Source organism: Pteropus medius, unplaced genomic scaffold (genome assembly GCF_902729225.1).
Source record: "Pteropus medius unplaced genomic scaffold, Ma_sr-lr_union100, whole genome shotgun sequence".
In the NCBI taxonomy this organism is placed as follows: domain Eukaryota; kingdom Metazoa; phylum Chordata; class Mammalia; order Chiroptera; family Pteropodidae; genus Pteropus; species Pteropus medius.
Genome location: NW_024349802.1, coordinates 15,109,620 through 15,133,471, shown reverse-complemented (window position 1 = coordinate 15,133,471; position 23,852 = coordinate 15,109,620). Strand labels below are relative to the sequence as shown.

The 23,852-nt window shown below is 32.9% G+C and overlaps 1 protein-coding gene and 3 pseudogenes across 3 annotated transcripts in view; 2 read left to right on the top strand and 2 right to left on the bottom strand.

Annotated features, from left to right (window-relative positions):
* Nucleotides 1-23,852, bottom strand: part of RBM27 (RNA binding motif protein 27) — a 54,666-nt gene that overhangs the window by 8,828 nt on the left and 21,986 nt on the right. For all 3 annotated transcript variants that reach the window (XM_039836453.1, XM_039836455.1, XM_039836454.1), the window contains 11 exons: nucleotides 18,394-18,558; nucleotides 16,645-16,794; nucleotides 13,839-13,983; nucleotides 13,082-13,235; nucleotides 10,244-10,522; nucleotides 9,182-9,322; nucleotides 4,889-5,008; nucleotides 3,743-3,817; nucleotides 3,436-3,600; nucleotides 2,183-2,287; nucleotides 1,888-2,076 (listed from right to left, as the gene is read on the bottom strand). In XM_039836453.1, coding sequence (XP_039692387.1) covers nucleotides 1,888-2,076; nucleotides 2,183-2,287; nucleotides 3,436-3,600; nucleotides 3,743-3,817; nucleotides 4,889-5,008; nucleotides 9,182-9,322; nucleotides 10,244-10,522; nucleotides 13,082-13,235; nucleotides 13,839-13,983; nucleotides 16,645-16,794; nucleotides 18,394-18,558 — 1,688 coding nt within the window. The remainder of the gene's footprint in view (nucleotides 1-1,887; nucleotides 2,077-2,182; nucleotides 2,288-3,435; nucleotides 3,601-3,742; nucleotides 3,818-4,888; nucleotides 5,009-9,181; nucleotides 9,323-10,243; nucleotides 10,523-13,081; nucleotides 13,236-13,838; nucleotides 13,984-16,644; nucleotides 16,795-18,393; nucleotides 18,559-23,852) is intronic.
* Nucleotides 6,850-6,968, bottom strand: LOC120581707 (uncharacterized; annotated as a pseudogene).
* Nucleotides 11,631-11,749, top strand: LOC120581817 (uncharacterized; annotated as a pseudogene).
* On the top strand, nucleotides 21,407-21,525 carry LOC120581687 (uncharacterized; annotated as a pseudogene).

Here is a 23,852-nt window from a genome sequence, read left to right as displayed (position 1 = left end):
CACGCAACCATACAATTCTCTTATGATAAATTGTTAGCAGATTACTGAATATAAAAACAAACTGAAGGACTCCAGAACCAGGTCCTCACTCTTCAGAATAACTTCGCTAAAACCCATGCACATTATCTTTCATACAAATATAGTTTTTCCATGATCTCTTCACAATTATTAAGGACAGTAAAAGAATACTGAACATACACATTCTACCTTAGCCTTTGTGGGACATAAAAGACCTCAAAGAAGAGTTACTTACCCTTTAAGTCTGCTAAATATATTTACCATAATATCTAGGCATATGTATTTCTCTATTTATTTCAAAGAAAGCATATTATAACTGCCCAAGAATCTGTAAGTGTACTTCTAGTACTCAAAGGCTGTCAAATAACATCAAAACAAATAACACTGTCTAAACCAATGACACTGTCTCCTCCTTGAAGTTATCTCATCTGCCTTGGCTTTGCTTGCTCCTTCCCCAAATGCCTGGACATGCCCCAATGCACAAACCGAATGTCAGTTTTCTCAAACGTATGTATGTAAAAACTGGTTATCAATAGATGCTCTAGAATGATTCTGCTTGTGTGAAGGAAGGAGAGTCATTTGAGTATGACACATCTACATACAGTCTCCAGTGACCCTCAGGACACAGCATGCAGCATCCCACCTAACAAGAGTACCTATTTTTGTAACTGGAACTTCTGCAGAACCCAATTTTGAAACCTTCTGCTTTATATAACTCATTATCACCTCACCGGAGCTGGCCCTGGGTCTAAATGCCCACCTTACTTGTGAAGGAGATTTTAATTTTATATACTCAACATTAAAGACAAAAATCAACAATCACCAAGAACAGCCTCCACATGTGTAGTGCTCCTCCAGATATTAACATTACTCTTCAAAGAAGTCACTACAGCTAGTCTCCCACTTTACAAAAAAAAAAAAGAAAATAAGAGTCAGACTAGTGAAAGAACTGGCCCAAGAGTATGGCCCAAGGCTATAGCCCAAAGGTTCTAAAATCTGGACATTTTAAAACAACCCACTATTCTTCAATAGTTGGGTGAAACAGGATTAATGGGCATCAAACTAGTAAGAAATTTTGGAATAAAGTCTTGCTCTTTAAGATTTCCCTCACCATCTTTAACACCTAACAAGGCTGAAAATGTTTTCCTTTAAAAAAGTTGTTTGAGGAACAGGGATCCTGGGTGTTAACAGCCAATACAACACAATACAACAGTGTATTTCTATCTTGTTCCTACCATTTATTAACTGTTTGATCTTGGTTCACTTACATTTAGGCTTTTATTTCCCCATCTGTACACACTGGATTTTACATGTACTTTATACACTTATTCAAGATTAAATGAGATCTTAATGCAAATGCTACACACAAATAACACTCAACGAATATTTAATGAATGATGTGAGTGGCTGGAAATAAGATATACCGTTTATGTGTAAAATAATAAAGACTTACCTATAGCAAATCTCTATTTTTATGTTTGTCTAAAAGTAAATGGTTGCCACTGGAGATAGACTATAACTAAACATGTCTTATACTAATAGAGTCTTCCTTTGAATTTCGCCTCCATTCCAGATTATTTTCACTTACTATAAACCCCCAGTAAACTATGTAATATCCCTAAAATAAAAATCGAATATAACTTCAGAACAACTTCTCACTACAAATGCATTTATGAGGAGTATTATGGAATCACAGAGTATGAGTTGCTTCTTGACCTTCAAATATATCAATAAGAATTTTCTAATATCCACATTTTTACATCTTATCGATAAAAATAATCTATAAAACATTTGACATTTATAGACAATACAGCCAGCAAATGCTGTATAGTGTTTTTAGAGTTAGCATTTGTCACTTTAAAAACTTACTGAGAAATGCTGAAGTAAATCATCTTTTTCCTCTTCAGTGAATCCGACAGTTAGTGCTTTGGGGCGGTGGTCCACCACCATGTGGTTTAGTGAGCCCCTTCCTCTTCCTCCACGACCCCGGCCTCTTCCTCGACCTTGAGAGGACATGGTCTTTCCTCGGCCCACAGGTAAAATACCTAATCGAGCAGCCTGAATAACAACAATCAAAGGTAGAATACAATATACTTTGTTAGACTAAACCTTGGAAAATAGAAGAAAACTATTTTTTGAGTTAGTAACTTCTCTTAAGCCTCACCTCAACCTGTAACTGACTGAGCTTCTTCCGTAACTCAGTTGTGTCTTCTCCTGAGGATAGCCTCTTGTGAAGGTCCAGTTCTGTATCTAATAGTTCTTTCTGGGCCTTTGGAAAAATTAAAAGTAAAATTTATTTTTTAGATAACTTCCAAAGATCTTATTTATTCAGAATATTATACTTACAGAATAACACATATCTCTTTTGGAAAAATGGAAGTGATATAATAAACACATTACATACTTTCTCTTTTAGAGAAAGTAACCTTATAGATATACTGACAACATGTAGAGAGTATAATAATATCAATAAAAATAATAAGCAGTATTACTGCTTAAAATGGCCTAAAAATTTAAACTTGAAAACAATCATCTGAGATAAAGGAGCTGAGAATAATTTTCACATAATAAAACATCATAAATGAAACACGATGGGACAAAATAAATTATACAAAAGTTCATTAATAGTACAAATGTAACAGTTAATAATTGCTTTCGGATATAAACCCTATAATTACTGCTACTTTTTTTTTTTTTGGTAAGAGACAAATTATCAGCCTTTAGGTATGTGACTGATTTTTTCCACCCATATTCTCTTTAATTTTCTAATGGTGTACATGTTCCTTCTGTAATTGGATGAAATTTCAATAAAAACATTTTTATCCTTATAAAGCGATCTTAATAAAACACTTTACATTCCTATACTAATAGAAAACCACAATTTCAAATGTAATCTAATATTGTTCATAAAAATTTGTGTTCTATATATATTCCCAGTTCCCAAAGGGCTGGAAATTAAAATCCCACTACAGAGTTGTGGTATAATGGAACCACTATGTAAAGTTAGCATTCTCCTGTAATAAGGAAACAAATAGAAATTAACGAAATTAGACTTAAATGGATCTAGGACTTCTGATTATTTTTCCCAACAGAATGTCACATTTTTACCCATATTAAAGCCAATGATACCTTTTGATTATTAAAAGGAATAGTTTTACTGCATTATAATAGAATTATAAAAAAAAAACCCTGCTAAAATAGGAAATATCTCTTTGCTCACCATCACTCTTAACAGTTTCATTTTCAGCACAGAGAACCATAGTTGATAGCATCTATAGATATAGTTTAAAAACCTGTTACTGTAATTGTCTCCCCATTAGAACATGGCTACCTAAGGGCACCACTGCACTTTCAAAGTGCCAAGCACATAACAGATATTCAATAACCCTATCTTAAATGAAAAATGCAAACAGATACCTCTGTTTTGGTCTTAACTTTAGATGGTATAGACACTGCAGAAGATGTTTTTAATTCATCTTTTAGTTGTGAGATCTTTTCTCCAAGCTCTTTCAAAGTCTTCATTATATTTGCTCTCTCTTCTGGTTTCATGTTTTTGTTTTTTTCTAGCTTGGATATTAGCATCTACAAAATAAACAGAAAAAAGTAAACTATGCTCAGTAAAGTTCAATATAAGTAACTCTTAAAACTTTACCATTAGGGATATCTTTGTAAAATCCATTCTATACATCATTTCCAAGAGGCAAATAATGAGCTCTTATCTTACCTTCTGGCATTCTATTTGTTTTTCTAACACTTCTTGCCTCTTTTTCCTCATATCTTGTTGTAGCTTCATTGCTTCCTATACGAACAGGTAAATAAAAGTTAGTAACAGATAATGAAATTTTCCAACGATACTTAAGGCTGCCTTATTCTCAACTCATTTCTTCTGGGGCATCCCTATAAAAAAGATTTTCCTCCTAATCAAAAAATAGCTGATACCAGAAATAAAATCTTTAAATGTATTTTCCCATCACATTCAAAATAAAAGAGTTTACATTTATAACTACTTTAAAAAATACATAAAATACTGTGGGTGTGCCAGGCCTTGGGTGCACGCTGCGAGCATGTGGGAGGGGACACCCCGCCTTCAGAGATCCAGTTAAGGGGGACGGCAACATCCATAGGTCACAGGTAGAAGAAGAGGAGGGGTGGATTAAAAAAATAAATAAATAAAAATAAAATACTGTATCTATGAGGTTTATTCATTTGAATGACCTGAATGTATTTATGAAGAAAAACAAGAGCTGTTCTCACTTGCCAATGTAATAAGTCAAATCTTATTTTTGAAGTTTAAAGTTTAAAAATGTGAGATGCAGCAACAGGTTAGAAACAACAGTAAAATCTACGGGTTTTTGCCAGGAAAATGTTGCCTCTCACCTCTCTTTTAATTAAATCTCCAATTATACCAAGTTATTACATATAAATATCTATTTGCCTGAAAAACTCTATGTGAGTGTAAATCTAAAATGGTAGGAAACTCAGAATTGAGTCGGATGAATAATTACATAAATGCTATACTTCATGTGAAATATTATCTAACTTTCAAAGCCATAAAGAAAGTAAAAGAGAAAATAATGAAATACAATGCTTCTATCCTTTCAAGAATGAAAAAAACATGACAGCTCAGTATTGTTTACTTTTATACAGAAAATAGTCTTTCCTTGTGCTTGATGTAGCCACTAAAACAGACAACTGTGAAACATATTTTTGGTTGATCATCTTTTGTTCAAGTGTAGACGGCATCAAGCAGCAGCTAAATAAACATGATGCAGTCCCATAACAACATGAACTGTTCACAAATGTTAGCATAATCACTTAAGAATTCAAGGGGTCCTTTCCTCTTTAAGGAAAGAAGAATCAAAGCTGTTACCTGCTTCTTTTTAAGAACTTCTTGAACATCATGAGATTTAGACCCTGAACAAAGTTTTGAAGGAGTCTTTAAGTTTGAGGAGCTGTAAATCATTTTTGGATGGCCTGGAGTTGAAAATATCTATGAAACACAAATGATTAAATTAAATCTTAGAAATGCTTTAAGATCATTTTTTAGAAAGACTGCATATATTTCTTTTTTTTAGGAGTTAATTTTTTCGTCATTTAAAAATCATATTTATAAAACTAGTTATTTATACATAAATTCAAATGTTACTCTAATACAAAAGCAAAAGTTAATTTTTAGCAATAATGTTGTTTCTGAGTGCAATCCCGTATTTTTCTTCTCTTTATATTTTTTACTGTGAGAAAAAGAACAAGTCATGATATCTAGGAGCTGACTTGCTATTCACAGGTAGGCCTTAGTGTCTTCTGGTTAAACCTAAATAATTTCATAGAATATCATCCTCAGACAAGGCCACTCTTGTGACCATGATGGATCAAGACAATAACAAGATCACTCCATAATCATGACTGAACACAGAAAAAAACATGAGTAATATCCTAACTGTAAAAATGACTAAACATCTCTCTACCTTGGCTAACAGAAATGACTAGTTTCTTTACCAATTACTGCTTTAGCCTTATTCTAGTCTTCCCTCCTTCAAGGTAACACTTAAGATATCTGATCATAGAATTGTTTCCTTCCTTAAACATTCTCCAAAATCACCTAACACAGCCTAATCCTAAAGTAAGTCCTTTCTCATACCCTCTGAAGTGCCCATGGTTTTACTGTGTACATTCCCTCACTGAATAAGCTCTCTAGGTGTGTTCCTGGTGGTCTTTGGCTGGAGGGTACTGTCATAAGTTATTTTCCATATGTGAAGTGCCAAAAAGAGCCCACATTTCTGATAACTGCAAACTCTTCTAGGAATTAAGGTACTTTGTAATCATAATCTTAATGTTATATTTAATCAAATGCTATATGAGTTTTTAATAAAACTAAGACAAGTAGTTAGCTCACAGATCTGACCTTACAAACAAAGTGGTGGCCATGTTTACTACACTAGTTTTGGTATTTAGTTTCCTTTTCTGAACAGATGACTCTCCAGTTAATCTTCTCTTCTTTAAAGCAAAGCAGAGCTACACATTACACTATAATCTCTGTTTCGAGTGTTTTCTAACATACTCCATTCTTTATTTTTATATTAAAATTTGAATACATGATGTAAGAGATACAGGATATAATACTAAGAAATTCTTGGAAAATTCAATCATGCAAATAATATATCCAAATACAAAACTAGTTTCAATCATATAATACTTAACAGTCCTTAAAATTAAGCTACTTTACATAGGAAAATTCTCAAATACTACAGAAACCATACATAACTGATGTTCATGTTATCATTTATTCAAACGAAAATGATAAACCTACAACTTACTGAGGAATTATTATATGCTAAGCAGTTTCCATTCATGCTTTATCAATATGGAATTTTTAAATCACCATTGCAACTCAGTTTATTGAAAAGGAAATAAATGCTCACTAGTTATCTAACACAGCTAGTAAAGGGCAGGTGAAGTCAAGGATGACTAGCTGCAAAGACTATAACTGTTTTTATTGTTCTATCTTTTTATAACTAAATTTTTGAAAACGGACAAAAGTCATTACATAAAAAACTTGATATATCAATCACCAAACAGGAACAATTATCAATACATGAAATAATCCTGTTTTATTTAAATCCCTAACTACATCTTTATACTAAACATATCGTTTTATCTGTAAATATTGCAGTTGTATCTCTAAAAGAACTTCTTTCCTTTTTAAACATAACCACAATACCATCATCACACTTAAAATAATAACTTTTTTTTTTAGGCAAGGCAACCCTTGGTTGACCTCACAGATTGCAAGGACTTTGTCAGTTTACAATCCCTTATTTTTTTTATTTTTTACGCCTACAGCACCTGGTCTTCATAGGTGGTCTCCCATCCAAGTACTAACCAGGCCCAACCCTGCTTAGCTTCCAAGATCAGATTGGATCGGGCTTGTTAAGGATAGCATGGCCATAGACTAAAATAATTGTTTAATATCATTAAATACTTACTTCTCCAGATGTACTACTAAATATTTTTCCCCATTTGAATTGGGATCTGTTAAAGTCCATACAGTGTAACTGGTTATATTTTTTTAAAGTCACTTTTAATTGTTTCCTCTCTCCTTCTTTCTTGAAAATTATTTGTTGGAAGAGACCAGGTCACTCATCCTGTAGCATTCACTACAGGATGGTACCCTTTAACTTTTCCCTCTGATCTCTAAAGTTTTTTTAAATTGGTGAGTAGATCTAGAGTCTTTATGACATTTTTGCATTCTTTGACAGGATCCTACTAATCTTCGACAACTTCCTCTTTTTCTGTTTTGACAAAATATTTTAGACTCATCTGGAACACTGTCAGCCCCAGATCTGGAGACAGTCATTCCCCTGGTTCTTTTGGGTGCTGGTGTTTCGTTTGTTTGTTTTTTGTTTGTTTTGAGGGGGGAGGCGGGGCTCATTATCATTGGGCTGGTCACTGTTTCTAGATCTCTTCAGTGAAGAGAATTAGGAAATGTTTTGGAATGTTTATACTACTTTGTTTCTTAGTTAAAATACAATATGAATTTATATTGATACTTTCAATTCAAACAGAGGACACTGGTTTTTTACTTAATCTTATCTACCTCACATCTCTTTTCAACCACATTGGAAAGTTCGGTTGTCAGTAATACCAATATTAATTCCTCATCTGATTTGTCCTACAATGCTCAAAAACCAGTTTCAGAGTATCAACATAGCCGGTAATATGACTGTTGAGATTTTAAAAACTGCTTTTTGTCCTCAGGGTATATCTTGTTAGGAACAGAGTCAAATAACGATGTTTTAAGACACTTTGAAGACATGCTAGTTTATTTTTTTCTTTATAATTTTTAAGGATTACTACTTTTATTTCATTTAATTTTATAGTTACATGCAGCATTTACATGGATGATTCCAAGATAAATCTACAAAACAAGACATAGTCAAAGTTGTCTAGTTTCTTCTATCCTGGCCATAACCACCAAGATTTAAATTATATAAAATTTTGTTTTTTTCAATTATAAGCAACTGCTTACATGGTATGTTCACTGCTCTTTCTTCTACCAACAGTGGCTGACCATACATTTTTTGTTTCATTTTGCCTTTTTTAATATATCCTGATGATCGCTCCACAGTATATATATATTCTTCATGCCTTCGTAAAACTGCACACATACGCTATCATGTAGCTGTACTACACTTCTGAGTAACCAGTCTCCTACGAATTTGAGTTCTTTCCAGTATTTTGCTATTAGAGTCTATAATTACTAACTCTGAATGTGTCTTTACATAGTTTGACTAGTGTACCTTTGGCATAGACTCTTTAAGAGTATTACTGGTTTAGAGTAAATGCACATATAATTTTGCCAGGTACTGCCAAATTTCCTTTCATGGGGGCTGTACCATTTAGCATTTCCATCAGCATCTAAATCTCAGATCCTTTTGGAAATTATTACCCTGTTTATTATATAATTTTTAAAATGGATCTAATTCTACTTTTTCTACATGACTAGCCAGTTATCCCAATACCATTTATCATAAAGTCCATATTTCCCCCACTGATCTGAGATACTTTGTTGGCAAATAATAAATTCTCATTTGCAAGTGAGTCTATTTCTCGGTCTTCTATTCTGTTCCAATGGTTTGTCTCCTCATGTACCAGTATCAAATTGTTTTAGCTATACAGACTTCATAGGTTTTTTTTAATGTCTAATAGGGCTAGCTGTCTTGTTGTCCTTTTTCAGAGTTTTCCTAGTTCTCTTTGAAATAATCACCATGTTCAAGAGTCACTGTTTAGATGTATTCCTAAAAGCAAAAGAAGCTACGTAAAGCATTAATTCACAGTTTGGCTTTTGATTATGACAGAATCCCCTTCACTATGTTCTTAATCACATTAAAGAGGAAAAATTATAAAGGAAATGAACTAATAAAGACAGCTACCTATTGATAGCTAAAATCCTCAAATCCCTACTTAGCTTTGAATAGAAAAAAATTTAGCAAATTTCTGGTTGAATCATTGAAGTTAGGAAAGTGTATCTACCACACGTACGTTAGCTGTCACACTTATCTTGTCTGAGGAAGAAACATTACAAATCTCAATGATCATCAATTTGTTAATTTCTTTTTATCATCGAACAACTCTAAATACATCTGAGGTTCACAGAAATATGTACCTGGCAATCTTCTCCAGCACCACTTGACTGATTCAACAAGTGTGCTGCATCACCCTGGTTACCACTGGCATGTCCAAGACGATGTTTCACAGGGACTTTGTTAAGAACATATGCACCTGGTGTCTGTGGTTTGTTTATCATCTGTACAAAATAAACACATAAGTGGTAAAAGTTATTAAAATGCCCGGGAATGATACAAATTTAGGACAGTGATTACTCTGGGGAGGAAGATAAGAAAGAAATGCAAGGATAGGTGCAAATAAGTAAGACGATGAATGGAATTAAGACTATGTACTATAAGGAATACTTTTCATTTTAAAAACCTGAATGCATTTAATCCAAATAAGAGAACACCTAGGAGATTATCATTATCATCAATATCTAAACAGCTCTAATGCACCGTGGTTTGTTCTTTCCTTCTTTCATCTATTCATTCAAATATATTTTGAGCAGTATGTGCCAGACCTTGTTTTAGGCACTAGGGACAGAATGAATAAAACAGACAAAATCCTATTCTCTTGGAGCTTCCATTTCAGTTTTAAAAAAAATGGAATTTTTCTATATATGGGAAAAAGTAAGACAAAAAGATGGGTACAAGGGTGACTAATTCTAACACAAAAACTAAGAAGTTCTAGATTCAGAGCTGTTCAATGGTAAACAGTTATTATACTTCAGTGTTCAGAATTACTAAGGGTATCTCTTAAACATGAAGATTTATAAACCCTATAGCAAAAGATTGATTCTGTAGGTTTGGAAAGATAAGGCCCAGGAATTTGCACCCAAATAAGTGATTCTCATGTAGAACAGCACTTTTTAAACTTCAAGGTGCCTAAGAATCACCTGGAGAACTTATTAAAACAGATTCCTGGGCCACACCCATAGAGATTCCAATTCATTAAGTTGGGGTGAGGCCCAAGAAATTGCTCCCAGGAGAACAGATGTTGCTAGCCTGCAGAACCAACTGAGTGGCTCTGATGTAGAAGACCAAAGGACTGCAAATTGGGCAACACTGATATAGAGAGTGGGACTAGAGGACCTCTAATTCCCTGTGAGCCAGATTACCTTCTGGATACCTCCGTGTACCGTTGAAGGAGGAGACTGCTGATGAAGATGCTGTGGCAGGTGATGGTGCTGCTGTGACAGGTGACTAAGTGTTTGCTGTTGTTGCAGGAGCAGCTGTGTTGGGGACTGTAGTGCTGGTTGTTCATTATTTTCTCTATGCCATAAGACTCGAATGAATCGGTTGTTTAGAACTGCTTCAGTGCTGGAAATGGCTTTCCTGGCCTCCTCATTAGTAAGATATTGGATGAGGGCAGCTTCTGGATCTCCCTTAAAAGCAACCTGTAAGAAAAACAAAAGCAACAACAAAAAACAGAGATATTACTGAAGAATAAAATGCATATAAGTTATTAATAAAAAATTCAGAAGAAAACAGCCAGCTAATATCCATTGTGAACCCCTTGTAAATTTCTCTATCCTCTAAAAGATGATATGCCTATTTCGAAATTATATATGGAAGAATGTTAGATTATTTAATAAGTAATTCTATTAATGTCATTTAGCCACTTAGGGGAGAGTTGTTAGATCCCTCCCTGATATCTTACATTCAAATAAGCTACAAAGAAAGAAAAGAGTTTTACATTAACAAACAAACAAAATACCCCATAAAAACCCAGAAGAAAAAAGGTGAATTTCTATATAATCTCAGGCTTTGGAAGGTCTTTGTATGTATACCGATCAAGGTAGGATCCATAAAGGAAGACAACAGATTTGACCAGTAAAATTTTAAAACTTGTCAGTCCAAACATGCCTTAAACAAAATAAATGACAAATGTAACAAGTATTTTAACTATGACAAGCAAAGACTTGGAAAAGCATTATTCTAAGTGCCTTCCTAAAAAATGGGCAAAGACAATGGATAGGTAAATCCAAAAGAACTGCAAATGGCTTACATAAATTAGAGTCTACATAGTAATAATAATTTTAAAAAAAATTAAAACAAGCATAATTTTTCACTTATGAAACTCACTAAAAAATTTAATGGATCCATATTACAGTGCTGATGAGGTTTCAGACACTTTATTTGAGAGTACTGATTGATACAACCTTTTTGGAAACAATTTAGTTCAATTAAAGTCTTAAAATTTTCTTTAATTCAGCAATGAAGCATAAAAAGTAACTAAAGATTGATCCACAAGGAGGCTCACCACAGCATTGTTTTTTGCAAATTAATAGAAACTACATAAATTCCCAACAATATAGAATAATTAAATAAATTATGGCCTATTGCTATAGACTAGATTATGCCCCTCCCCCCAGTTTATATGTTGAAGTCCTAACCCCAGTGTGACCACTTGGAGATAAGCCTTTAAGAAGCAACTGAGGTTAAATGAGGTCATAAAGGTGGGGCCCTAATTGATAGATTTGGTGGCTTTCTCAGAGATCTCTCAGTTACAGCCATGCTACCCTGAACAAGACTGATCCCATCTGATCTCAGAAACTAAGCAGAATCAGGCCTGGTTAGTACTTGGAAGGGAGACCACTTAGGAAGACCAGGTGCTATAGGCGTAAAAAATAAAAAAAATAAGGGATTGTAAGATGACAAGGTCCTTGCAATCTGTGAGGTCAACCAAGGATTGCCTTGCCTAAAAAAATAAATAAATATAAAATAAGAAGAGATCTCTCTCCATCTCCCTCTCTCTCCTTCCACCATGTGAAGACACAGCTAGAAGGTAGCCATTTACAAACCAGAAAAAGAGTCTTCGCCAGGAACCATTTTGGCCAGCACTTTGATCTTGGATTTCCCCAAAATAAATTTATATTATATCAAATAAAAATATCCCAGTCTGTGGGATATTTTATGGAAACCCAAGCAGACTTATATATCCATCTATACTAAGCAATCTAATTTTTCTACATGCCATAAAGAATAATGACCTAAGAAAAACTTAAGAGAAAAAAGGTAGTTAGAGACATTTGTATGGTCACATCTTTTGTTATTTTTTAAGCATGTGAAGCATTTTTAAAAAGAGAAAATGTGTATGTGCACGCTTGTGTGTGTGTATTCTTCTATATAAATACGGTATGTCTTCTCATCGAAGGATTAATAATTGTAACTACTAAGTGGTGAGATTTCAGTAATTTGTTTTCCTACTTTTGTTTAATATATTTCCAATTATCTGTAAAATTAAACATTAAAACTTCTGCACTCGGGAAAAACTACCTTAAAATCTCTCAAAAATACTACTTTGGCTCAATTCTTTGAAAGATCAAGTCACCCAGCACTACCTTCTTAAACTCAGTTATATAAATTATATTTTGGTTTGATGTCAATGCTAAGTAACTGACTGAAAATACAACTTGAACAGGCCTCCAAGTACCCTCAATTACAGCCTAACACCCAATCACAGATTCATAATTCCAAATATCTATCAAGTAGACAGCAAAATACAAAAGCTACAATTTGATGTTAATAATATGTTGCGCTGCCTAAAATTTTCAAAATTAAAACTATCCTTAACCAATAACTGCTTCACCACAACATAAAAACCAGTCAGTAGACAAAATTACAATATTAGAAATTATCAAGAATCTCACCTACCAGTAGAATATTAAAGCAGGTAATAAAATCATTTGTCCAGAGAAGGAACTATAAAAATACAGTACGTACCCAAGTCTTTCAGGAAGAGGTAGCAAAAAAGAATCAAATCAATTCTAAAAAACAAATTCAGCTTAATAATTCCACCATTAAATTGGATGTACACATATACGGATGAATTTAAAACTCTTAGACAAGATAATCAGACTAATCACTGGCTCTTTAAGCAAGATGAGCTGGTATGAATATTTTCAAAGATACATAAAATACATAGATTCTGTTGCCAGTGTAGCCACATTTACCTGAATGTTAACAATAGTTCCAAATTTGCTGAAGTGTTCATTGAGCTTGGTAATGTTGTTCAATTCCTGAGGGATTTTCTTGACTTCTAATTTGGTATTTGTATACTGATTCTTTCTTAAGAATCCTGGTTTACTCTGATTGTTATTTCCTTGCCTGAAAGGAATATTAATAAATCGTGGTTAATTCTCCCACGTTATGCCTAGCCAAGAAATATGTCAGCAAAGCATGTAAGGTTATACTTATTAAATGTCTTTTGTAAGCATTTAACATTCTTTACAAATTACTAAATAATTTTCACATCATTCTTATCACATGAGAATAGAACAGGTAAAGAAAAGAAAAACTGAATGTCAAAATATCATAAAAAGAGGAGGGCCAACTGAAATTAAAATCATGCTAAATAGATCTACAATTATCAAGGCATCTAACATTAAAGCAAGAATATAACATCATTTTCTTTTTATGGAGCATGTTTCAAATTCTGCAAAAGTACAACATTTTTTCTTCTTTTCTGTTCATTTCCAAAGTCTCAATAACTCTTAATTAGCCCTAGAAATAAGTAGGTACAAATTACTAATATCTATTATATTTTGTTAGCTGTTCAATTTTTAAGACATTCTAAGGATGCCTCTGGGAACTCGAACTTCGAGACACATAGTTTGATAATCATTGATTAATGACGACTCTTAATTTTACAAACTTAATAATGCAAACAAAAACAGCAATGAGATGTTACTAATTAACAAATTATCTTACTTTCCCAGCCAAGGTTTCTTTGTGAGTGGCCCTTCCAAACCACTCACAGCTCTCTTTCGGCTATCTGGTTCAAGAACTACTCTGGTTATGTTGCTATTAATTGAAACAGGAACTGGTGGTTCAGTCTGGATGACAATGTTGGCAGCTGTTGGAAACAAAAATTAGTATTACTGATAATGCATTATATTTGGTAAATTTCAAATGATTAAAATATTTAGTCCAAAAGCTAAAAAGCACTGTGGATAATACCCAACTATTACCATTTCCTTTTCAGAAACACCCAAGCAACAAGAAAAACATCAATTGTCTTTTTCTCCTTTTTTAAAAATACAATATCCAAGTTTAAAAAGTAATAGGCAACCCTAATGTAACAAATTATTCAGGCAAGGATCATCAATGGATGCAAAGTGAAAAATTGTTGAGAGTAACAAAACTTCTGGTGCCAAAGTATCATTCTACAAATTTTTTACTTTGAAATGGAGAGACTGAACAATTACCACGTTAGGCAAGCAATCAAATTTATTAGCACCACAGAGTAAAATTATTTGACTCCTGATGTAATTCAACAAGTTTACTTGGACAGGATTATGGAATTAGGATTTTCTTATTTGTCTCATTGATATTATGTTGTGCTCATATATGACTATTCACATTCTTAGATGTAAATAAAGTGTCACAACCGCTACAATTTCAAGTGGTTCAAGAAAAAAATGTGGGAGGATTAAGAGGGTAAAGGGGGCCATATATATGGTGACAGAAGACTTAGACTTTGGGTGGTGAGCACACATGTAATGTGCAGATGATGTATTATAAAATTGTACACTTAAAACTTGTGTTAACCAATATCACCCCAATAAATTTTACTAAAAAGGAAAAAACTGTGAGAGGTGGGAGAAGTAAGGGAAAGAGAGAAGTGTACAGGCACACAAGTGAGCATTCATGCCCAAAGGTGACAAAACATTAACTGGTGAATTTAAGTGAAAGTATTTAGGTTTATTGTACTTCTTGGATTTTCTGTAGGTTTAAATTTTTTTAACTTAAAAGTTGAGAGGAAAAATCCAAAGCCAGTATTATAAATTGGCACATTTCATTCACAAAACTAAAATACTATAAGAAACAGACCTTGCAGTGGATTATCTGTGGGTGTGAAGAGGTATGATGAACAAAAAGGTAAGTAACAACACAAAACTATGCCTGTTAAATTCTGAGTATTCTCCCTAACTTTAGCAACTCCACTAAAGTAAAATTAGTAGCAAATAATAACATATGTAGTACTAGATGTTGAGGTAAGAATGGGGGTGGGGTGTGGTATGTTCCATTTCATCTGTGTGACGGTCAAGAAAATTATGATTTCGATTCATTCATTTAACATATATTCCTTGAGCATCTGCTATAGCTCAACAATTGTATTACATCTTGGGCATAAATGAGTGAATAAAATAAATATGATCCCTGCCCTGGCAGGGCTTGTGTTTTCAGAGGATAATGGATGAGAGAGCAATTGTGATGATGTAAACCATCCTAGAATTTGAGGTGCCATTATGTCTTTCCTAAAATAGTTGTTATCATTACTACCCAACATTGCCTAATGATTTTCTTTACTGAAGTGCTTTATAAAAAAGTGACTTGCCTGAGATGACAAAGCAAGTCTGTTGTATAAAAACCATGTAACTTAATTTCTACACTGTGAGAGATTAATGGATTATTGTATATAAATGTACAGACAGACCAGGCTAGTGACAAAGGGAAGACCCAAAATTCTGAGAATATGATCTTCCCACTAATATCAGGTAATTTGGAACAATATATGCTGTATAGCGTAGAAGCTAAGAGCACATTCTTTAGAATTAGACAGACCTGGGTTCAAATTCCAGTTCTGCCATTAATAGCTATGTGACCTGGAGTAAGTACTTCAACCTCTCTTTAGCCTCAGTGTCTTTATTTGTAAAAAGAAAATAAAGCTAGTACTTCTCTTAAGAAGTTCTTGGTGAAGAATATGAAACATATAAAAGTATTTGGTTTAGTCAACACAAAATTATTGGCCTGCAGTAGTAACAGTGTTATCAGTGGCAGCAAAGAAAAGTTAATAAAATCAAGATAGGTAAGAGCAGAAAAATGTTCACTATATAATTAAATCAGAAAAATATTGTCACGGTGGCCATGGCCAGTCACTGAAATTAAAAATTAAATATTGGAAATTTAACTATAACAACATGAAATTGAAATCTCATCAAAGTCTTTAACCAAACATTTTTGACGGGAGGAAAAAGGAAGGTATCGACTCATACTAAGGCAAATGCTTACATTTAATTTTTTAAGGTTTGTGACTATGCTTTGCAAAGGTCCTAACATATGGTTGTAATCATAAACACTAAAAATGGTAAAATAATTTTATTGCAATGTTGTGGTTCTCAACTGTTTTTAGTGCAAAGCAAACTTCTTATGATACAAAGTAGGCTCTTAAATGATCAGTTCTTTGAGGGCAAAGGACCGTGTCATTTCACCTTTCTATGCCTAATATTTAACACAGAGCCCAGAATATAGCTACTATAGCCTAAAGTCCTACAAAAAAAAAAACAAAAAACAAAAAACAAATAATGTTAGTATTATTTTTACATAAAATACTTTCTCATTATTGCTTTAAAATAAAATCTGGAGACAAAGATATTCAGAAACATTTGCGATGACTATATAGCACCCTTCAGAGACAATGTGTAGTATAGTACGTTAAGGCCTCACTGAGGTCAGAAATGTTATACCCAACTTGTATGTAACACAGCACCAGAAAAATTCTGAGTGCTCTCACCTCTTGGATTTGCATCCATATCTCCAGATGTTAAGCCAATCAGGTTTGGGCGCTGTGTCTGTGTTCTTGAAAAGAACTGTCTGTACTGAGATCTACCAGAACTGGTAATACTAGGAGCTTCTGGATTATAACCATCTGGTTCGTATGTATCTGAGGGAAAATAAAACAACAAAACACATAACAAATCAGAGTATTTAAGTAATTTCTCATTACTATAAAGTAACTGCAAAAAATAAATTTTCTTCAACAAATACAATTATATCAATCCATATATATTTTTCTTTTCAGTTACAGTATATAGATACATCTATTCGAAGTGAAAGACATAAAAATGCTCCATCACAAGACAGTTATAACAAATCCATTTTTTTACACAAATCCATTCTTAATTACTAATATATTTCCAGATTCATTTAACTATTTATTTTTATCCTATATATTAATCACCTAATCTTCAATGCATATTTTTGAGAAATTTTCACATACATGCAATACCTTATTTTATAAAAAGAACTAGTTGAGTTTCTTGTTATCATATCTCACCAATTTCTAGATACTCTTTTAATTAATAAGGTTACCTGCACTTTAAATTGGAGAGATAATAGCTTGTTTCGCACATAATACATATTTCAAATGTTTTATTTCAAAAAACTAAATAAATTTTATATTTATCAATGTAATCAGTATCTTACTATCGCATCTATGCCACTTTTATCACATCCCGTGTTTTCTCCATAACTAAAAACTTAATTTTTAAAATTCTAATGCTAAATAAATATTTTGTTAGTGTTAACAAAAGTTCTGAATGTGTTGATCTCCAAATAGTATATATCCTCTTCAACTAATGTAAAATTAAAGGGTTAAGATTAAGCGAAGACACTGATTTTCACAATTGTGATTTAGAGTCCTTGTCGTCTTATTTTCCTTAATGGAAAAATTCTTTATGTCATTCGTATTAAATTTCAGCTACAAGATCTTTATTATTGGCCAATCAGTTCTATGATTCAGAGTATAAGATAATAAAATTATGATAAAAAATGTTTTCAGTTACCACTTGTTACTCTTGACAGAAAATCTACAGTTAAGGCTATAGAAAGTTTTAAGAAATTACGTAATCAAATGACCTTGTTCTTTAATTCCTGGGAATACAGAGAACCCAAGAAACTTAAAAGTTTTTAATTAATTATGATAAACTGAGATCTAAAGGCAAAGGGAGAAATATTAAAAATTTCATGACACTAAAAAGCATTCTATAGGTCTTCAAAATGTACATATTAATAGGAGAAAAGAGATTTCAAGAAATCACTACATTATATAGTCAATACAACAAGAGGCAGAGGCGGAAAAAACAGACAAGTTTATCCACGATCAGCAACCAGATATTTTCATTTTGAAGAAAAATTAATCTAGTTTTTCTTGTAATATATAACGGATTAGAAAACATACAAGTAGATAGTCTCTTCCTATCTATCAGATTGGAAACTAGTTTAATGAACCAGCAGGACTTTTGCTACCAAGGCACTGAAAGTAAATACAGAGGACACCAGAATGATAGACACACAAGAGGCCTAATCATCTAACAGCCACTAGAGACAAACCAAAGAAGTAAAGAAACAGAAAAAAAAAAACAACTAAGAGCTTTAATGGGAATTTGTCACAGCAAGTCAGGATGCTAGGTCATCTGTTAGGCTGGCCAGCTTATGGTACAAAAGATCAGAGAGTTGGATGGCCATCTGTAGCAAAGCTTACCTGGGACCAGAGGGGTGGGGCTGGAGACTGAGGTATGGTATCCAATGGAGGATCCCATGAGGTTTCGAGGTGGCACCAAACGAGCTGCCAACAGAGGAGGCGGTGTCCCCAACTGAAGTCGCTCAGATGCAGCAGCACCATGTTCACGAGAGTACATGGGCTGTCCTACAGAGGAAAGAATAGGAGGGCAGCTGGGATTGAGAGTCACAAGCTTCTCTTAGGTAATGATGTACTTCCTGAGATTTGAGTCAAAAACAGAGAAAGTACACCAACAGAAACAGTATTCAAGAAAGATGTTACTGAGATTTTAACTCAAGAAACAAGACATGTAAACTGGTTAGAATGCACTTAGGTATAAAGCAAGAGTAAGAATTAGGTAGTATGACTGCATAATCTTCATAAGCTTAAGTGGAATAATTATGGCTAATTTTACAAAAAACTGAACAATCAACCATATCAAGTTATCAGACAAAGGAACCCTGAGCTATTTTTCATATAGAGTCTTGTATCCAATGAGACATGTGGTTATAAAACAAAAACACTCCTCCTCAAATTCACATAATTTTAGGTTGGCACAAAATTTTCTCCTATATCTGGGAGCAGAAAAAACAATAATAAAGGAACTTAAAAAAAGAAAGAAAGAAAAACACAATTATAATGTCACAGAGAATAAGAAAAATGTTATCCCATGAGCAGGTAGATAACAAATACAGAGAGAGAAAAAAAGGATAAAACCCTAGATAAACAGACTAGCCACCATACATATGAAATTATCTCAGATATTAAGAACCACTTTCTGAAAGAAATCACATTGAAAGTGTGATTTTTATATGTTTACGTAAGAATGTCAGAGATAACGAATCCAAATTTTATAGAACAAGGTTAAAAAAAGAAGGAATAAGGAGCAAAACCTCCATCTGGCTCATTTAATAGTATCTCTTTCACTGACTACCCCATATAAGACCTATTATAAGATTTACTCAATATTTTATATCTAATGTCAGACATTCACTATGTGACATAAAAAAGTGAATTTAGAATTTTTTAACACCTGATGAAATGTCTTTAAAAGTTGTAAAATTCCAAAAGATTTTTAATACACCTTAACAGGACAAGCCACAAAGCAATCACTCGATTTCATAGTAAATGTAGAGGGAAAGCAGATATGCTAAACTTTACTACCCTTCTCTTCCAAATATAAAAAAAAAGGAGGTGAAAATTATACTGTAAAGCAGACTACATTCTGTATGCTCAGCACCAATCCTTTCAAAGGGTGCTTAGAAAAGGATCAATCGTTACACTGTAAAAACAATTTAATATATCATCATTGACCTGAAAACAGATGTGAGAATGACCTAATAGAGAATCTCTTGCAGAATGTAGTGCATTAAAGAGAAAAACGGGAAGTGCAATCTCAGTCCATGTGACATTTAAATTTGATACAGCATTCAATGTACCAAGTGTATTTAATTAATAACTATTTCAAAGTAAATTGGAAAATAAATTATCTCGAAGTAGGAAGTATATAATCCCATCAATAAAATAACCATCCTCCCCACCCCCCGCAAAAAAGAAGAAAAGAAAGAAAAAGCCAAATGTGAATCTAATTAAGTCTCTAGATCTAACCTTCAATTTACAGGAAATACAGGGGATAGAGGAATGTGTTAAAAGACACCAGGAGATGCAATGTGTCAAGTCTAGATTACAAAAAAATTCTTCAGAACAAATAATCTATTTTTTTTTTAACAAATACTAAGGGGAGAAAAAAAGAGGTAGGGGAAATTGTTATAGATTTAAAGATATATCAATGAAATATAATGTGTAACCTTGTTTGGATCCAGTTTCAAATGCATCAGCTGTAAAAGGGCATTTATGATACAACTGGAAAATGTGAACACTGACTGGATATCTGACAACAGTAAACTGTTATAAACTTTTTGGGGAGTGTGATAAAGTATTAATTGTGTGTGTTTAATCTTTATCTTTTAGAGAAACATAATTAAGTTTTTACAGATGAAATGTTATGTTTGGGGCTTGTTCTAAAAAATCAAGTCAGGAGTTAAGTTATAGATGAAGCAAAATTAACCATATGCTGATAAACACTGAAGCCAGTAAATGAGTAGGTGACGATTATTATAGTATTTGCTCCTCTTTTGTGTATATTTGAAATTTTCCATAACAGTTTTTAAAAATAAAATAGGTTACAATAATGGTAAAACTGAGCCATTCACAATTATATTCATTCAATTTAGTTTTGATCAATGCAGAGTGTGACTGGAAAATTCTAAATTCAAAAAATGCCAAGTTAATATTCCTATCTTAAGTTGTTCACATATTTTACATGCCTGATAGCAACATTTTCACATTCTTATTGTTAACTCTAGACAGCTGAAGATAGCCTTTATTCAAATTAAACTTTAGCTACTCTTTGTAATTTTCCTGATTTTTGTCTTTTAAGAGTATTCACAGGAAAAAAAACTTGTTTTAAACTAAAAGCTAAATTAGAAAAAATATAAAGCTATATCTTCCAATTATTGGCCATATTTACCATGCATCTTCTCTATTCGAACCCGGGGTCCCTGGTACACCCTCTGTAGCTCCAGGGCCTATACCATACCTGGCGTATAGTAGGAACTCAATAAAGAGTCACATGAAGAAGAGTTGAAAGCTTATTTATTAAAAGTTTATTTATCCCAATGACAATTATTTCTTTGGATGTTATGCATTCCACAGAATTAAATGAGGAATCTCAAGTTCAGGAATATACTCTTCGAATAATTTTACATGGTTAATAATAAATTAATTTATACAAATTTATTTGAAGATTGACAACTGCCTTCAACTTAAAAATTAGTCTCTAGAATCCAAGATGATATATATTCTTTTACTATTTTTCCATATAATTAGTACAATGAGCTTAGCAGTTATAAAATATTTCTACTATTTCTTCTTCAAAGAAACAAAAGAAATAGACCAAATTTAAGGCAGAAACAGTATACTTAAAAATGGCCCTGTCTACGGCCATGCCACCATGAATAAGCCTGATCCCGTCTGATCTCGGAAGCTAAGCAGGATCGGGCCTGGTTAGTACTTGGATGGAAGACCACCTAGGAAGACCAGGTGTTGTAGGCGATTAAAAAAAAAATCCATCATGTTTCTGGGCAAGAATGGTCAATGATGACCCTACTAAAATGTTCTAAAGCAATAATCCACAAATATCAATGAGAAGGTATTACTTTTTACTGGTCTGAGATAAAATGGGAAAAAATATGCTTAATATTTCATAAAATCAAATGTAAAAGGATGGTCCTTTATTCTGGCACTGTCTTTTTTGATGTAAAAACATTTTTAAAACTGAAATATTAGTTTTTTATATACAGTCGTTAATGTGGCAAAATAAGAGGCTGCTAACAATGTTGGTCCCCAAAATTTTCTTAGAAATGTTACCAGCCTCTGAAAAACAATTTGGTATTTCTGTTCTAAAAGCCTTCACTGATATACCACAAGATAGTCTTGCTTTCAAAAATAATACAAAAATGGTTTTCAAGTAACATGAGGTCAGGTATCTTGTTCATCTTGGCTCCCTAGGGTCTAGCGCCATGTCTAGCCCATAGTAGGTGCTTAATAAATATTTGCTGAATTAATGAACATTAAAAGCAGAGTAAATGAAATAACTATCAGCTTTTTAAAAATTAAAATCAAAATGGAAATTTGATAGTCACAATGCTAAATTTTAAAGTATTAAAATAAATAGTAATTGTCAGTTTTTTTAAAAATTAAGACACTATAGTAATTCAAAGGCTGTGAAACACTAAGTGTGAAACAGGAAAAACAATTACTTGAGTATCAGATATAGTTTCTGTTCTCAAGAAGCTCAGGTGAGTATAAGATCTACATACGTGAAAAGAAATCAAATAGTAGGCCTATGAACAATTATGTCATTATGTAACAAATGCTTTTTGGTACTGCAGGAGTTTAGAACAAAGTCATTATGTTCCCTGTATACTTAAAAAATTTGGGCCTTTACAGAATAGAAGAGCATATTACAAGGAATGAAGACAAGAAAAGAAAGTTCTGTCATGACAAGGGCACAGACAGGGTAAAACTGGCATAACCAAAGAAGGTGCATGCTGGGGAATAGTGAAGACACATTACCAAGAAGGGAGGAGTAAATTACAGAATGAGTTAAAAGTCACACAGAAAGCTTCATCTACCGTTTAGAAGGAAATAAGTGGCTACTAAAGAGTTCTCATAAGGAATTCTCATTGTTGGTGTTCTCAAGAAAATTAGCTTAGCACCATTATCAAGTGTGACTTAAGGGGGTGAAACATAATGGAGTAAAGAAGATAGTAGCAATAATCCAAATGTGAGGTGATTTCAAGAGTAGATTAGGGCAGAATCCAGGAATAGAGAGAAAGAGACACTTCAAAGAAAAAAATTTTTGACTGACTACATATAAAAAAGGCAAAGCAATGAGACATGTTATGTCAAGGTTTCAATTCCAGGTGATTAGGTAGGTGTTATTTCCACTGACAAATAAAGACCAAGATAGTGGAGGTAGAAACTTAAAGAGAAGATAATAGGTTTGATTTCAGAGAGGCTGAAGTTTAAAGAGGTAACGATAACTACGGTATTAAAATAACTAATCCTTATATATAGCTTACTAGATGTCAGGTACTATTCTAGATGATTTATATGTAGTAATTCATTTATTCCTTAAATAACCATAATGAGGTAATAGTATTATTTCCATGTCACAGAACAGGAATCTGAGAGGTTAAATAACTTGCCCAAAGTCATAATGACAGTAAGTGATGAAATCAGAATTTGAACCTGGGCTTAATCACTTTGCTGAATTGCCTCTCCAAATCATGACAGAGATGAAAAAATGTTTATGATAAAAAGTTACATAAAAAATGAATTTATCCATAAAGATGCCCAGCTGTATAAAGAAAATCTCACAGTCTTCATATTCTTAACAAACACTATCTTATTTTCAAGTTTTTGGAGAAGGAAATTTTTAAAAAGTCCTTAGTAAACTAAAAAAACAAAAAAAACACTTGAGAAATAAAAAAAGAATTAAGATTCAAGAAAAACATATTACAGTTAAACCTTAATGTCACAAACAGCCTAACTGCTAAATATTACATTTTAAATGATGCTCTCTACCTTCAACATACAAGTTAAATAATTATTAGGCACATTTTATCCAACCTTTGTATACTTAGGAGATGAGCCTTATGTTTTGGGAATTCAGTCAGGGAAACAATTTTTTAATAGAAGCTTCAAAATAAATTTCCTGTAGAAGAGACTAAATGTTGCTGCTCTACAGCAGAGTAGATTCTCCAACACAGAAGGCCTCGCCTTTCTCTCTCCCATTAACACACAAAATTAAAATATGGCTATATAGCATAACCACACAATAAATTGCCTTGTAAACATAAATATAATTTTTATAC